The 17,516-nt window shown below is 39.2% G+C and overlaps 1 protein-coding gene across 3 annotated transcripts in view; it reads left to right on the top strand.

Annotated features, from left to right (window-relative positions):
• Positions 1-17,516, top strand: part of LOC149150987 (proteasome subunit beta type-5-B-like) — a 47,933-nt gene that overhangs the window by 23,632 nt on the left and 6,785 nt on the right. For all 3 annotated transcript variants that reach the window (XM_089441316.1, XM_089441314.1, XM_089441315.1), the window contains one exon: positions 1,568-1,674. In XM_089441316.1, the coding sequence (XP_089297442.1) occupies positions 1,568-1,674 (107 nt within the window). The remainder of the gene's footprint in view (positions 1-1,567; positions 1,675-17,516) is intronic.

The raw sequence follows: 17,516 nt of genomic DNA on the forward strand, positions 1-17,516 counted from the left end.
CGGATTAAAAAGTAAAGTAGTCTGAACCCTAAACTTGAGGTTTGGCATTTGATTCTTGCATCATATTTTGGTGCTTTCTTTATGTGTGAAATTGAACATAAAATTATACTATACGGGGGGCCTTTGCACTTTTTTAGATTTTTAGGCATAGATTTATATACATGTTTTGAAAATTGGTGCTTGTTTCTGGTCAGCTTTTGTAGCTTGATCTTAACACTTGCAGTTTGCAAAATTGAGTTTAAAGTTTTAAAATTTAATTATCTCGTCTATTGATGGACTCTGTGATGGATTAAATTGTATCTTGTCTATTCGTGTACCCTGTGATGGATTAAGTGAGAATGGGCTGTTGTGCATATCATGCATGAATTTGTGGAAATTATCTAAAATATGTATAAAATTTGTCACGCACAGACATATTTTTGCAGGTGGATTAGAGCAAAATGGAGCATAGATTGGCACTTAGGGCCATTATATCAGTGCCTTCTGTGGCATATTAGTATCAGTACCAGTACCTTAGTGGTTCTTTTTGTTGGTCCTTGTCCCTTTGTGATACCAACAAAAATTATTCATTTGAAGTTTGATCTGATTTCTGGTTTTGTTGTGGGGAGTGTATTGGCTTTCACTATAGCTTTTGCTTTGACAAATGGAATCCCATTAATATGGTGGGCGCCTTTGTGATTCTACCCCTAATTGTGTTGGATGATGCAAAATATGAATCAACCTTGCATTGTTCAACTTTAATTACTTATGTAAATTCTCTTTCTGAGCTGAGGCATGCCATTCTTTTCCTCCATTTCATTATTCACAATGTTGAACTCTTGTGTGAGGGTCTGGTAATCTGGATTTTCGATTTCAATCCTTAAAGTTCCATATGGTACATTTGCCATGACTGTTTCATTTTCATCGTCTTTGTTTATGGCATGAATATCACAATTTGATTAGGACATTGGGGGCTAGTTTTCATTACTTTTGTTCTACATGAAATTGTTTCTTCCAAGTTTGCAGTTTATTATCTGACAGAGTCTCTGTGATGATGAACATTTATCACCTGGTAAATTCGAGACAATGAAACTGTATTGCTATAGAAACAAGGTCTTTATGGAGCTGCATACATATTATGAATGCTTGCAAACAAGTGTGCGTAGCATTAGAGACCCATTAATAAGGGACTATATTTAACTTTATTCTGGAACCGAAAGTTTAGCTTTGTATAACTGTGGAGTGAATTAATAATGTTGCCCCTAATGTGATACATAATAGGAAGTGGTTCTGACATGACAGAACCTGGTTGGAAATTATTTCCTTAGGTACTTAAAGAATTTGACACTACTTTTGCGTTGTATCCTTGTACTATGATTTTAGCTGTTGTGTTTTTCACATCTTTAATCATTTACTGTATCGTGTCATTAATTTATATACTGAATGTATGGTTTAAGAATAATCAAACGGTGAGATTACCATTCTGGGATTGCGACTAAAATGAGGGTCTGAGGGTGTAAATATTGGCTACTCTCTTGTCTTGCAAGTGCTCTGTATCTGATTTTTTGTTTTGTTTTTGTTGTGACAGCATCACAATCTGTGAAGAAAATTATTGAAATCAATCCTTATTTACTTGGTACTATGGCTGGGGGTGCAGCTGATTGCCAATTCTGGCACAGAAACCTGGGCATTAAGGTATACGATTTCAGGCTAAAGCACTAGTTCACTTTCTTCATGTTTTGTTCATTTAAGGTACAAAGTGATGTTTATTTATCTATAAACTGACATGGATATTCCACTGTAGCAGTCCATCACTAGAAATCTTACGAGTTTCTGTAGACTCTTTGTTATGCAGTGTTTTGCTTAATATTAATATTTAATATTACTAGTTTAACATTTGAAATACTGAAATAAAGGAAGTTAAAACTAATATCACACCACCCACAATGAACACAAGATGTACACCTTGGGAAACACAACTAGAAGGTGAGGACTATGCCTTGCTCTTTTCTTCTTAGATATGAAATGCAGCTACAAAGAAAGATGAAGTCACTATTGAATTGCCATTGACACTGGGACCTGCATGGCTGCTATAGGGTCTTTTACTTCCACAGTTCCACTCCCTTGCTCTGCTCAACTATGGAACAATGATTGTTTAACATGTCTTCATAGCACTTTAAGGGTATAGTTAAGATTTTTGTATGCTTCAAATCCTATTTAGGGTTAGGGTTTTTGTTAAATTTGGCAACTAGGGCCAAATTCCACCTTGGACAGTTCATATGATGCAGCTGATATTTTTATTGGATTCCTCTCTTTGATAGGTGTAGGATTGATCTAAAGATCATCTCATCCTAACATGTACAAATGGAATTATGAATTTATTTTGTTTATGGACAAATTGTCAAGGTCGGCCAGCGAACCAATGTAGGCTCAGAAGCCCAACAGTCATGTCTATTCATCCTCAACGTTTGCATATAAATAGAAGGTGCCTTTGCCTCATTTGGACATCACTCACCTTCTTACACATCTCTCTCTCCTCTTATGATTGGATAAGGATTTTAGGACAGCCTCTCTCCACACGTGCGAAGAAGAAGAAGAAGACTGTTTTCTGCGTTGACCAAATTTCAGGGACAGTTTGACCAAGCGTTGACCAGCAGCGTTGAATTTGTTTGACTGCAGATTTGTGGGATTCTTTCTGTTTGGGCAGGCCGCATTTCTGGGCACAAAGATTGAAGCAATCCTTACTGTTTGACTAGTGTTGACTGCAGCTTTGACTTGTGTTGACCAAGTTTGACTGAGTATTTTCAGACTGTTTGGGCTGATTTGATTTGCTGTTGGAGGCCGAGTTGACTAAATTTGCCCGAACTGTTTTGGAAGTCAAAATCTGCCCTGTTGACCAGTATTGACTTTTTGTGGCTGCTGTTTGATTGGACAATATTCACTTTGATTAGGCAAGTGAATATTGCATATTGTACTCTCTCTCTCTCTGCTGAACTTTTGAAGAATAATAAGAAGAATTGGTCAAAGGGTTTCCCACATTGGGGTTTGTCCCTGGCTAACGCCATATCTTGTCTTGGCTTGTCTTCTACTGTTATTGTTTATGTTCTATCCGCATTTTACTATCAGGTTAATGTGATTGCTAATCTGGAAATTGATATTAGGCTAATAAGAAAATTGAAGTAAATTGCTCTTAAGCATAGAACATACCATTGTTATCTAAAATTAACATGGAATTGGAGCTGAGGTGAAGACAAAGCCCAAGCAAGAGTGAAAAGAGCAATCACTGAGATTTGTTGGACAAGAGTCAATGGCCTCCACATCCTACTTCAAATTTGATGACAAGCTTCATGATAAGTCTGATTATCATGCATGGAAGATGTCTCTTGATTTGACTTTAGAAGTGCAAGATGTTATGGACTATGTGCAGGGAAAGATTTATGAACCTCTTTCTAATGCACCGGCTGCTGCTAAGACTAAGTACAAGAAGGGTGAAGTCAAAGCAAAGAAGATCATCAGTGATGATCTTCTATTCATAAGCATTTCGTTGCTTACGTCTCCGATTTGAACACATCAAAGGAGATATATGACAAGTTGGTTGGCATAAAGAAGGATATAAAGAAGGGAAGAGGTGAAGACATTCAATCCTACTTCATGAGGATTATTGAGATAAAAAATGATCTTCTTTCGATTGGAGAAGCTATTGCTAATAGAGAGCTTACTCTCATTGCCCTTGGAGGACTCCCTCGTGAATGACACGTGTTCAACACTACTATTCTTAACAACGACAGGATTCCATGTTTTGAAGAATTGTTGACTAGATGTTCTCAAGAAGAAACAAGAATGATGGAACTAGATATGCCTTCAAATAGGGATGATCCTACTGCATTCTCCGCTAATGCTAAAAAGAAGAACAATGCAAGTGCAAAGAAGCAATGTCAAGGAAGACCGGGTTTCATGAATGGAAGGAAGGGAAGATGCTTCATTTGCAACAAGTTTGGCCACTATGCTAGGGAGTGTTCTAATAGAAGGGATACACCTCAAGATGATGACAACCACAACAACAACAATTTCAGGGGCAACAACAATCAAAGGAATGGCAGATTCAACAACAGAGGAAAAAAGAATGCTCCCGCTACTCAACATGGAAATGGTCGCCCTCCCAAGAGATCAAGAAACTCCAGGTATGATGAATCTAATGTTGATGATAACAAGCAAAAATAATTTTATCTTATATCTTCCCTCTCTACTGCATCTCAAGGCATTTCACTGGGTATAAGGAAGCTCTTTCAAATCTGATTGAAAAGGATACAAATTTGGAAATTATCCTTGGAGACAATGCCACCTATCCCATAAAGGGAGTTGGGAATGTTGCTCTTCAATTGAATCAAGGTAACACCATTCATCTACAAGAAGTACTATATGTACCCAATCTAAATAAGAACCTGATATCTATCTCGGCAATGGAGGACAACGGATTCAAAGTGGCATTCATCGATAGAAAGGTACATGTGCGGAACAAAAATTTCAAAGATGCATTTACACTTGGATTCAGGGTTGATACCCTATATCAAGTTGGAGGAAGTCCATTGGGAGCTATGTCTTGCGACACATCACTTCAATCCGAATTATGGCATTGAAGGTATGCTCATCTATATTATAAGGCTCTACCCTATGTGAAGAAGATGGTGATAGGTATGCCCGAATTTAAAGTAGAACATGAAGGTGTTTGTCAGGGGTGTGCCGAAGGAAAGCATACAAGGGGACAACTCCCCTCCAATGATAGCAAGACTACCGACATATTGCAATTGGTTCATTTTGATTTATCTGGTATGATGCCCGTGAACTCTTTGGAAGGATATTTATATTATGCTATCTTTATGGATGATTTCTCTCGCAAAACTTGGATTTATTTCTTGAAGAAGAAGGACAAAGTATTCGCATGGTTCTGTTTTTTCAAAGCTTTGGTCAAAAGTCAAACCGGGAAGAAGATCAAAATATTGAGGACCGATAATGGAACCGAATATGAATCAAATGATTTTAATAACTATTGGAGAGAAGCTGGCATTAAGAGGGAGACTACTACCGCATATACTCCTGAAAATGGTGTTAATGAAAGGAAGAACTGTTCTATCGTAGAAGCCACTCGTGCCATGCTTCATGATCAAAGCCTTCCGAAGTTCTTATGGGCCGAAGCTGCAAAAACTGTCATGCATGTTCAAAATAGATGCCCTCATCAAGTGTTGGACTCCAAAACTCCGGAAGAAGTTTTCACTGGTAAGAAACTTGATGTTTCTCACTTTAGAATTTTTGGTAGCCCTGTATATTTTCATGTGCCGAAAGAAAAGAGAAGCAAATTGGATGCTTCTGGGAAGAAAGGAACATTTGTGGGTTACAGTGAAACTTCAAAGGCATATAGAATCTATGTGCCTGGTCAAAGAGAAGTGGATATAAGTCCTGATGTCACCTTCGATGAGGATGCTGCCCTTGGGAAGATTAGTTACCTTCCTATTCCAAGGAAGGACAAAGAAGAAGATTCAGGAAAGCAGGGAGAACCGCAGAATGAGCCAATGCCCGATGCTGAAGGACCAGTGGATCCCATTGATCCACCCCCTCATGAGTCCTCCTCCTTCAAAAGGAGACCCTCATGGCTTAGGGAAACTCTCGAAGATGCCGAGAGACATGTTGCACCTAGGGGGACATTTCATAAAAGTAAGAAGTTGAATAGGTACCAAGGGTACTTAACTACAATGAGCACCATTGTTCAATCTGAGCCTTGCACATTCAAAGAAGTTGTAAAGCACCAAGTTTGGAAAGTGCTATGAACGAAGAGTATGAGTCAATTATGAAGAATGATGTCTGGTATGTGGTCCCTAGACCCAAGGATGAATCTGTTGTCACCTCGAAATGGCTCTACAAGATCAAGCATGGAGCTGATGGAAGTGCTGAAAAGTTCAAGGCTAGATTTGTTGCTCAAGGCTTCTCTGAAAGGGAAGGTGTGGACTACGATGAGATATTTGCACCTGTTGCCCGATATACCACCATCCATTCGATTGTTGTCCTTGTTGCCCCGCAAGGATGGAATCTACATCAGATGGATGTCAAGACTGCCTTCTTACATGGTTCAATTAAGGAGGAAGTCTATGTAGAACAACCCGAGGGGTTCGAAGTTCAAGATCGTTAGACACATGTATGCAAGGTGAAGATAGCCCTCTATGGGTTGAATAAAGCTCCCCGAGCTTGGTATGAGAGGATCGATGGCTATCTGATGAAGCTGGGATTTACAAGAAGTGGAGCTGATCCAAACCTTTATTTTAAGGTTGAGAATGATAGACCTCTCATCTTGGTACTTTATGTGGACGATCTCTTTCTGACAAGTGCAAACCCTCTTATTCATCAATGTAAGAGGGAGTTGGTTTTTGAATTCGAGATGAAGGACCTAGGACTGATGCATTACTTCCTAGGGTTGGAGGTATGGCAAAAGCCAGGTGAGGCTTTCCTTTCTCAAGGAAAATACATTGTGAAGCTACTTGAAAGATTTGGGATGATGGACTGCAAGTCTGTGACTACTTCGATGGAACTTAACTTCAAGAAGTTATGTGGAAGTGCTGCTGGGCCCGATTTGGGAAATCCTTCTGAGTATCAACAATTCATGAGGGCCCTGATGTTCTTAGTGAACTCCCGTCCGGACATATGTTTTGCAGTGAACACATTGAGTCAGTTTATGGTCAAGCCTCATCACATACACTGGATTGTTGCCAAGAATCTCTTGAGATATCTCCGAGGTACAATCACCTATGGATCGAGATACACTGTCGGGAATGTGAGGCTCCATGGTTATTCTGATGCTGATTGGGCTGGCAGTGTGGTGTATCATAAAAGCACATTTGGATGTTGCTTCTCTCTAGGTTCTGCTTCGATATCCTGAATGAGTAGGAAGCAAAAGTCAGTTGCTTTGAGCACCGTTGAGGCTGAATACATTGTTGCTAGTATGGCCTCCTGTGAAGCTGTTTGGTTGAGGAAGCTCTTTAGTGAGCTATTTTGACATGTGCTGGATACCACTGTGATCTATTGCGATAACCAAAGTGGGATTCGTCTTTCTGAGAATCCCGTGTTTCATGACCGCTCCAAGCGTATTGATATTACGAAGCCCTTCGGGAAGGTCAAATTCTTAACCTTCCGTGAACGACTTGGAGTCGTGGAGAGACCCTCTTCTGAGGGTCCCGTATGAGATGGATATTGAGCTCTGGGAACTCCAGGGGGCTTGGGGTACTTCTTGGAGTGATGAACGACCATAGGGTGAGTGGTTCACCTTACCCTAATGGTGTGTGATATATAGGGTGAGTGGTTTACCTTCCCCTATGATACCCCATGTTGAGATATGCATAGGATGAGTGGTTCACCTTCTCCTATGGCATATGAGCAGCATGAATGGTCATCGTCTCCTATCGGTACATCCTACCCATGCAGTCTAGGACTCATGGGAAGTACCTCTCATTCGGCCAATGAGTAGGGAAATGAGGATAGGGACCATAGTACTACCAATGGACGCATCGTGTACTATTGTACTCCCCATGCTAGGATGTTTGATATTGATCTGGGATTAATGGAGACTGACTTCGAGTTAGTGGAGAGTATTATGATACACTCTCGATTATTGGAGACTGAATTCGGGCCAGTGGAGAATGGTATGATACATTCTCGATCATTTTCCTCCTCATTATTTCTTCATGGTTTAGTAGAGCAACGATGGTACAAATTGTTAGACGGTTTGGCAGGTGGAGTTCCTCCTAGTTGAGAGGGAGTGTTAAATTTTGCAACTAGGGCCAAACTCCACCTTGGACTGCTCATATGATGTAGTTGATATTTTTATTGGATTCCTCTCTTTGAGAGGTGTAGGATTTATCTAAAGATCATCTCATTCTGACATGTACAAATGGAATTAAGATTTTTTGTTTGTTTGTTTGTTTATAATGGACAAATTGTCAAGTTCGGCCAACAAACTAATGTAGGCTTAGAAGCCCAACAATCACGTCTATTCATCCCCAACGTTTTCATATAAATAGGTGCCTTTACCTCATTTGGACATCACTCTTTGTTTATGGACAAATTGTCAAGGTCAGCCAACAAACTAATGTAGGCTCAGAAGCCCAACAGTCACATCTATTCATCCTCATTATTTGCATATAAATAGGTGCCTTTGCCTCATTTTGAACATCACTCACCTTCTCACACATCTCTCTCTCCTCTTATGGTTGGGTATGGATTTTAGGACAACCTCTCTCCTCACGTGCGAAGAAGAAGAAGATTGTTTTCTGTGTTGACCGAATTTCAGGGACAATTTGACCAAGCTTTGACCAACAACGCTAACTTTGTTTGACTGAGGATTTATGGGATTCTTTCTGTTTGGGTAGACCGCATTTTCAGGCACAGAAATTGAGGTAAGCCATACTGTTTGACCAGTGTTGACTGCAAAAGGGTTTGACTGCAGTGTTGACCAAGTTTGACGGAGTATTTTCAAACTGTTTTGGGCTGATTTGATTTGCTGTTGGAGGTCGAGTTGACTAAGTTTGATCGAGCTGTTTTGGAAGTCAAAATTTGCCCTGTTGACCAATGTTGACTTTCTGGATAGGGCTTTCTATGGTTGCTGTTTGATTGGACATAATTCACTTAGATGGGCAAATGAATATTGCATATTGTACTCTCTCTTCTGCTGAACTTTTGAAGAATAATAAGAAGAATTGATCAAAGGGTTTTGCCACATTTGGGTTTGTCCTTGGTTGGCGCCATATCTTGTGTCCTCTTGTCTTTGCTTGTCTTCTACTGTTATTGTTTATGTTCTATCTGCATTTTACTATCATGTTGATGTGATTGCTAATCTGGAAGTTGATATTGGGCTAATAAGAAAACTGAAGTAAATTGCTCTTAAGCATAGAACATACCATTGTTATCTAAAATTAATAGTTTTGGCATTTGGACTCTGTAGAATCATTTTGAAGGCCCACATGTGACTAGATTATGTGTGAATAATGGGAGTTGATGTGGAAACCATATGGTTTCATGGTGGTCAATGGTATAGGTTGTTGAGTTATGTAACTAGGTTCGGTCTTCATAATGACATATGTAATGTTGATTTTATGTATTCAATGAAAATAGAAAAATAAATTTATTATCATTGTTCTTGATGTGTGGGTTTCATGCTCAAGAGAAATTTATTTTTAGGTCAAGCTCCCATTGTGAGCTCTTAGGGTTGATCATTGAATTATAAAGTCAAGAATGTAATTGTCATGTATAAGAGACCCTTCTTGGGCATGTTACATGTTGTAAGAAAGTCAAAGTCAAGTCAAATAACTCTCCAAGACCTTGTCAAGTGCTTATGATCAAGTCGGCCTACAAAGGAGCAAGTCAGCCTCTCTAGAAGATGAGGTCCGCCTATTTGAGTGCTCATGAAGAGCTATATAAAGGAGAGCTTGACCTCACTAAAGGATCACTCATGCATCAAGAAAAGTTTGATCAAGGAAGAGTAAGGTGTCGTATGCCTAACGAAGGAAGAAGGAAGAAGAGCAAAGCTTTTTCTGATCTTTTTTGGGCTTATTCTCCTCCACATGTGCGAAGGTTAGGGCATCATTTGCAGCAGTGAAAGCCTAAAATTGCATCCACTTAAAGGGAGCCAAAGTTGGGTCAAAGAAGGTCAAATAAGCAAGTCGAATAGTCAAGGAAGGGAGTCCAGGTCAAGTGAAGTCAAAAGGAGGACAATCTGTCCATATTCCAGCCACAAGTGTGATCTAGGGTTTATGTAGAAGAGGCCGAAATTGCAGGTTTGCAACAACTAGCCGAAATTTTGAGCTAGGGTTGAAATTTGAACCTGTGGTACAAGTTTGACTAGCGTTGACTAAGAGAAGGAAAAGTTCATCAAGAAGAAGCATTGACTTGGTCTTAGAAGGGTTGTTAGTCCAGGTTCTTGGTCTTGGAATTAATCAACTGAAGATTCTATAAGAAGAAGAACAGTGGGTTTTCCTCTCAGTGTTGGAGAGGTTCTGGCCCTGGCTGATAGCCTACATCTTGTGTCCTTTGTCTCATTGTTCCTTTTGGTTTGTTATCCGTTTGATGAAGAAGAACACATAATAATAAACAAGTCAAAGAAGAACTTAATTAAGATAGTAAAAAGTCTTCACATGCAGTTATCATTGCTAGAGAAATCACCTCATCTTTCTGCCCTAGATTTCTCAACATGGGATCATAGCTAAGGTGACAAGTCAAGGAAGGGTAGCTCAATAAAGGACAATCAAAGATCGAAGTTGGAAGAAAAGTTTCAAGGACATCAAAACATCAAGAAGATTCTCTCATCTCCAAGGGATTTCAAGGACAATGATCACATCATCATCTTGAAGAAAGTCAAAACCCTAGTTCATTCAAAGGAGGCATCTACACTTGAAACTTTCTTGGGATCCTCGCTCTATCATCACATCAAAGAAGAAGATCTCAAAGACCCTATCTCTACTCAAGAAAAGGAATACAAATCAAAGCATTTTGAAGTCTACTCATCCAAGGGAAGTAAGAAGAAAGGCGTGGTCATCATCATCAAAGCATCAATAAGTCATCATCAAAGGCATCAAGTTGAAGAGTTTATGTTAATTTTAGGTATGTTCTATGCTTAGAGCAATTTGTTCAATTTTCACAGTTAGCTCCATATCTTTTCCAGATTAGCAATCACATTAGCATTAAAGTAAACTGCAGATAGAACATAAACATAAATCGCAGAAGACAAGCCAAGACAAGGGGACACAAGATTTGGCGCTAGCCAGGGACAAACCCCAATGTGGGGAAACCCTTGATCAATTCTTCTTATATTTTCTTCAATAGTTCAGCAGAGAGAGAGAGATAGTACGTTTACAACAGAAGTCAACACTTTGATTTATCTAGATAAATCATAAGAGCATAGATCATCTCTAAGAAGATGATACATGAGATCAGTTGAAGACAAGCTGCTTCAACTAATTCTCCAAGGTGATTCCTTCACCTATCATTGTGCTGCATTTCGTCATCATGCTGCACCTCACCGCGTTGCACCCATCATCATTATGCTGCATCTCATCACGCTTCATTAATCATGACTGTACCCATCACTGTACTTCATTATGTGCCATTGCTGCACCATGTTGCCATCCTGACCTATGTGTTGGCTGTACCTTGCTTGCTTGTTGCCCCTAGCATGCTTGTTGTTGCATGCTAGTTGTAACATTGCATGCTTGGTGTATTTGCTGCTAAGTACCATACAACTGTCTCAATGTTAGTTAGCTGTCCCTTGCATGCTGCTCTCCTTCGGAGACAGATGCTTTGACTGTTTCGACAGTTTTTGCAGTTCCGATTGTTCCCGACAGTTTGGTTGTTCATGGCAGCCTCGACAGTTTCGATTGTTTGCGGTAGTTTGGTTGTTCATGGCAGCCCCGACAGTTCCGACAGTTACGGTTGTTCCCAGCAGCCCCGACAGTTCTAGCTTTTCTGGCAGTTCCGACATTTTTGGCTTTTTCGACTTTTCTGGCAGTTCTGGCTTTTCCGGCATTTTCGGCAGCTCCGACTTTTCCTACAGTTTCGGATTTTCTGGCAGTTCCGACTTTTCCAGCTTTTCCAACAGTTCCTACTTTTCCGGCAGTGTCGGCTTTTCCGGCAGTTCCGACTTTTTGCCCTCTGGATCAGGGCAACGTTATTCCTTAGGATCTCTCCTCCTACTAAAACCCAAAGACAAGTAGAGAGAGGAAGAGATCCCAAGTGTGTTGAAATGACTTAGGCCACCTCTATTTATACTAAAACGTTGAGCACATGTGGGGTTTATTTGGTTGTTGACCGACCTTGACGAATTGTCTTATAACGCAAATAAATTCATAACTCCATGAATACTTATTGGAATCGGATGATCTTTAGATCAATCCTACACCTCTCGATGAAATGGATCCAAGAAAAATATCAGCTGCCCTAAATAAGACGACCCACGTGGAGTTTGGCCCTAGTTGCCAATTTTAACAGTTTATCATCAGTCTTCACTTGACAAGTAAGTATTTTCACTTCTATGTCTAAATCTAGTAAAATGACTTCATTTTGCAAGGGGAACAACAAGTTGGTTGGGTCATCGAACTTCCTTGCATGGAGAGGGAGGATAGGCTTAATCCTCAAAGAAAATGAAGTTATTGATCATGTCAATGGTAAAGTCTCCAAACCATCTGAGGAGCATGCACTATCTAAATATATGAGAAAGGATCTAAGGGCTCAAAGGATTCTTATAGAATCCATCAAGGATTCCCTCATCCCATATGTAACAGTGTGAGACATCAAAAGGTATATATGATAAGCTAGCAGAATTATTCTCTGAAAGCACGACATGAAAAGTCATATCACTAAGATTTGAACTATACAAGTTGAGAGCATCAAAGGATGAAGGGATATCTTCATATCTTACCAAAGCATCACAAATAAGGAATCAACTTCAAGATCTAGGAGAGATGATATCTGATAAAGAAATGATTACCATTGTTCTAAATGCACTAACTGATGAATAAGGTAACCTTGTATCAAAGGCCTATGAAGAGAAGAAAGCTATCCCATTCAATAATTTATGGTCACTATGCAAGATTGAAGAAAATAGGTTGAAGGAAAAAAGTGATGTAGGATCAAATGAGTAGGTTCAAACATTTGCTGTCATGACAAGAAGAAAAGGAAAATTTGGAAAGTTTGGTCCTCAGAAAAAGAAGAAGATCAATATGTCGTAGATCCAATGCTATGGATGTCAAGAATATGGGCACTACAAGAGAGAGTGTCCTAAGCTCAAGAAGGACAACAACAAATGAAGAAGGGAAGAAGCCCATATCATTGAAGAAGTGGAAGAAGCTGAAAAGAAGAAGGACGAAATTTAAAGATCTCTACTATTGTTGAGACAAGTCTTCCTCACCTAGTTCTTTTCAAGTTTCTATTTTCTATTGTAAATTATAGCTATCATGATAGGAATTGTTAGAAGCATGATAGGATGCATCATGTTATGAGATGGCATCATAGAAGCATACAATTGAAAGCAAGAGCTCGTGACATCATCGTATAAAAGTATGAAAGATAGTTGAAATAGAAGAAAATGTGTTGAAGGAAAAAAGTGATGTAGGATCAAATGAGTTGGTTCAAACATTTGCTGTCGTGACAAGAAGAAAAGGAAAATTTGGAAAGTTTGGTCTTCAGAAAAAGAAGAAGATCAATATGTTGCAGATCCAATACTATGGATGTCAATAATATGGGCACTACAAGAGAGAGGGTCCTAAGCTCAAGAAGGACAACAACAAACGAAGAAGGGAAGAAGCCCATATCATTGAAGAAGTGGAATAAGCTGAAAAGAAGAAGGACAAAATTTAAAGATCTCTACTATCGCTGAGACAAGTCTTCCTCACCTAGTTTTTTTCAAATTTCTGGTTTCTATTGTAAATTATAACTATCATGATAGGAATTGTTAGAAGCATGATAGGATGCATCATGTTAGGAGATGGCACCATAGAAGCATACAATTGAAAGCAAGATCTCGTGACATCATCATATAAAAGAATGAAAGATAGCTGAAATAAAAGTCTATAGCAGTCACCTATAGAAGGATGTAGCTCTTGGAAACCTCATTCGAAGCATAAGTAGTACTTATGGAAGAAGAAAGTCATTTAGTATGGAGCTCATCATACATCATTCAATAGAAGCATTTGCTGCATAAGGATGATCAAGACCCTTCGTTGAAATCTTCATTGGAAAGTTCACCTACTGAAAGAAGCGTCTCATCAAAGTATTCCACCTTGTATGAGATTCATGGAATGATGGTATGATGTCATAAGAAATGATGCAGGTCAAAGTGATTGAAGCTCTTTCAATCAAGGAAGCCGTTGAAGGAAGTTTAGATGACCTAAAGGAGGAAATGAGGTATGTATGCACATATTTAATTGAGTCATGTCATATGGTTACAGATAACATGGATAAATACTCTACCTCATGAGCATGATCAAGAGAAAGGGATCTCCTCCTTTTTAAGGATGCATGAAGGCATGGTTCACATATTAACTAAAGATGAAATCAACATAATAAGTCCTCATATGGAATATGTGGTGGTTAACAAAAATAAAGGAACTATGGATAGAAGTTCCTGGGATGCAATATGTGAAGAATGTAAGGAGAGATCATGAAAAATGCAACTATGAAGAAGGCTATCAACATTGAAGGACTAAAAGATTTGACTTTGATATCTCCATGGGAAAGATATAGAGATCTTGATGAAGTCTGAAAAAGAAAGGGATGCTTGACATTGTATATCTTTTTTGGAGATGTGTCAATAGACGTGCAGGATGTTGATGCAAACAAAGAGATGTCATGATGAAAGACCATCACAAAGGTAATTTTGATTTAATGTTCATTTTCTAATTTTTAAATAATATCTGGATGGGCTAATGCAGGGTTACCAAGGAAGGCGCTGTAGATGCCATCTACGACTGATATTCATGTGATAGGATGAAAGATCCTCAACGAATCATGACACGAAGAAGGTAGCAAGGCATGAAGGAAAGCCAAATATGGACTAATGGATCACTTCCCGATGAAATGAAGGATGACATGACTAACATGATTCATGAATGAAAGTGATGGATGGTCTGTGCCCTACTAAGAATTTCCAAAAGATGTAGACTCCATAACAAAGAAGAAATTCATGCTATTGAAAGACGAAGTCCTACAAGTAGTTGGTTGTCCCATGATATCCACCTAGAGAGCTGCTGGAAGCAAGTTCCTGGTTAAGGGAAAGCTTGGTCAAGTCCTTGGTTAAGAGGGAGCTTGGGTACATTCCTTCATTGGAATGGATATATCCTCCCTGGTTAAGAGGAAGAGATAAATGCATCATTCTTGTCTTCACTTGGGAAGATAGAATGGAGGATTGGGTATGTATCTGGCATCCGATACTCTTTGAGGATGTAATAGGGCGTCCAAGATAAGAGTAGTCGTAGAGGACCGATATTCTTTGAGGACTGAGAATCCAAGATAAGAATAGTCCTAGTGGAACATACTCTGAGTGACCCCGGGTGGGGTATGTTCCAAGAGAGACAATTATGAGGGTGCCTATAAATCATTGGTCTTGCCAACATTGTGCTCTGATCTTGTGGAGAGAGAGAGCAATTAGTCAAGGCCTTGCTATTTGACAATGCTAGATGATATGATGCTATACAGACGAGTTACCAATCCAACTCTTATGAGAATTCTTCAGATTGAGAATGTCCAAGTACCTTGTATGGATTATGAATACCTCCCTAGTTAAGAGGGAGTGTTGAAATATGTAACTAGGTTCGGTCTTCATAATGACATGTAATGTTGATTTTATGTATTCATTGAAAAGAGAAAAATAAATTTATTATTATTGTTCTTGATGCATGGGTTTCATGCTCAAGAGAAATTTATTTTTACGTCGAGCTCCCATTGTGAGCTCTTTAGAGTTGATCATTGAGTTATAAATTCAAGAATGTAATTGTCGTATAAGAGACCCTTCTTGGGCATGTTACATATTGTAAGAAAGTCAAAGTCCAGTAAAATAACTCTTCAAGACCTTGTCAAGTGCTTATGATCAAGTCGGACTACAAAGGAGCAAGTCGGCCTCTCTAGAAGATGAAGTCTACCTATTTGAGGGCTCGTGAAGGGCTATATAAAGGAGAGCTTGACCTCACTAAAGGATCACTCACTCATGCATCAAGAAAAGTTCGATCAAGGAAGAGTAAGGTGTCTTATGCCCAACGAAGGAAGAAGGAAGAAGAGCGAAGCTTTTTCTGATCTGTTTTGGGCTTATTCTCCTCCACACGTGCGAAGTTTAGGGCATCATTTGCAGCAGTGAAGGCCGAAAATTGTAGCCACTTAAAGGGAGCCAAAGCTGGCTCAAAGAAGGTCAAATTAGTAAGCCAAATAGTCAACAAAGTCTAGGTCAAGTGAAGTTAAAAGGAGGATAATTTGTCCATATTCCAGCCACACGTGTGATCTACGGTTTCAGCAAAAGAGGCTGAAATTGCAGGTCTACAACAGCTAGCCAAAATTCTAAGCTAGGGCTGAAATCTGAAGGTGTGGTACAAGTTTGACTAGCATTGACTAAGAGAAGGAAAAGTTCATCAAGAAGAAGCATTTGTTGAAAAGTGTAACTAGGTTTGGGCTTCACAATGGCACGTGTAAATGTGATTTTATGTAATTGATGAAAAGAAGAAAATAAAATTATTTTTGTAGTACTTGAATCATGGGTTTCATGGTCAAAGAATTTTATTTTAGTTAAGGTTCCCATTGTGAACCTTTAGGTTTTTGCCATCTAGTCATAAAAATCAATTTGTGTCAATGTCATGTATGAAGGACCCTTCTTAGGCATGTTACATTTTTGTATGAGTCATTAAATGTATAATAAGGCCCTCCAAGACCAAGCAAAGGCACCTCGTACAAGTCGGTTACAAGATGGAATAAAATATCTTCACCAAATGACATGTCGGCTCGCCGCTCACCCTCTAACAAGTCGGCCTAATTGATGAGGAAACAACTATAAATAGGGCAGCTTAGATTTCATTTGGAGCAGAGATTTTCGGTCAAGCAAGTCTGCAATTAGGAGTGCGAAAATCACTTAGAAAGAAGTCTCATAACCCAGCAAAAGGAAGGAAGGAAGAGCGAGGATTGTTGGGGTCTGTTTTAGGGTTAATCTTCACTCACGTGCGAAGATAGGGACTCTTTTTTCTGTTGCAGAAGAGGCCAAAGTATTGTAGTTCCATAGGAAGGTCAAATCAAGAGAAGACAAAGGTGGATCTCAAGCTGAGTTACCTAAGAAGAGACCTCCAACTAAAGCGAAGGAAATCAAGGCATAAGAGAAGGTCATATGCATGAGTTAGGGTTTCTGAATTAGCACCAAAAAGGTTGCAGGTCTGAAGCAATGTCAAGGAAGCCGAAATTCTAAAGAGTAGCTGAGAAGAAGGAAGGAGCAGAGGTTTGACTAAAGCAAGAAGGATCTCATCAAGGAAGTTTTGTGACTTGGTCTTGGAGTGGCAAATAGGTCAAGGGTCTTGGTCTTGGTATTCGTCAATTGAAGTCTCTATAAGAAAGAAGAATTTGTTCGGGTTCTCCTCTCAAGTAGGAGAGGTTTTGGCCCTGGCTGATAGCCTATATTTTGTGTCTCGTCTCTTTATGGTTTATGCATTGATAACTATTTGATGAAGAGTAACACTATAATAACATAAGTAAAAGAAGATCCTAATCTAAGAAGTAAAAAGCATTCACAAGTAGTTATCTATCACATGGAAATCACCTAATTGTTATGCCCTAGATTTCTCAACATGGTTTCAGAGCTAAGGTGACAAAGTCAAGGAAGGGAATCTTATCAAGGGACACTCAAGGATCAAATCTCGAGGACGACATCAAAGCGAATCTAGAAAATCATCTTGAAGTCAAGATCTACAAAGGAAGTATCAAAACCCTAGATCAAAGAAAGTATACACCGACAAGAAGTCTTGGAATCCTCAAGTCAT

The sequence above is a fragment of the Pinus tabuliformis genome, chromosome 9 (assembly GCF_031772625.1).
Source record: "Pinus tabuliformis cultivar Carrire ecotype Pingquan chromosome 9, CPIR1, whole genome shotgun sequence".
NCBI classification, from domain to species: Eukaryota; Viridiplantae; Streptophyta; class Pinopsida; order Pinales; family Pinaceae; genus Pinus; species Pinus tabuliformis.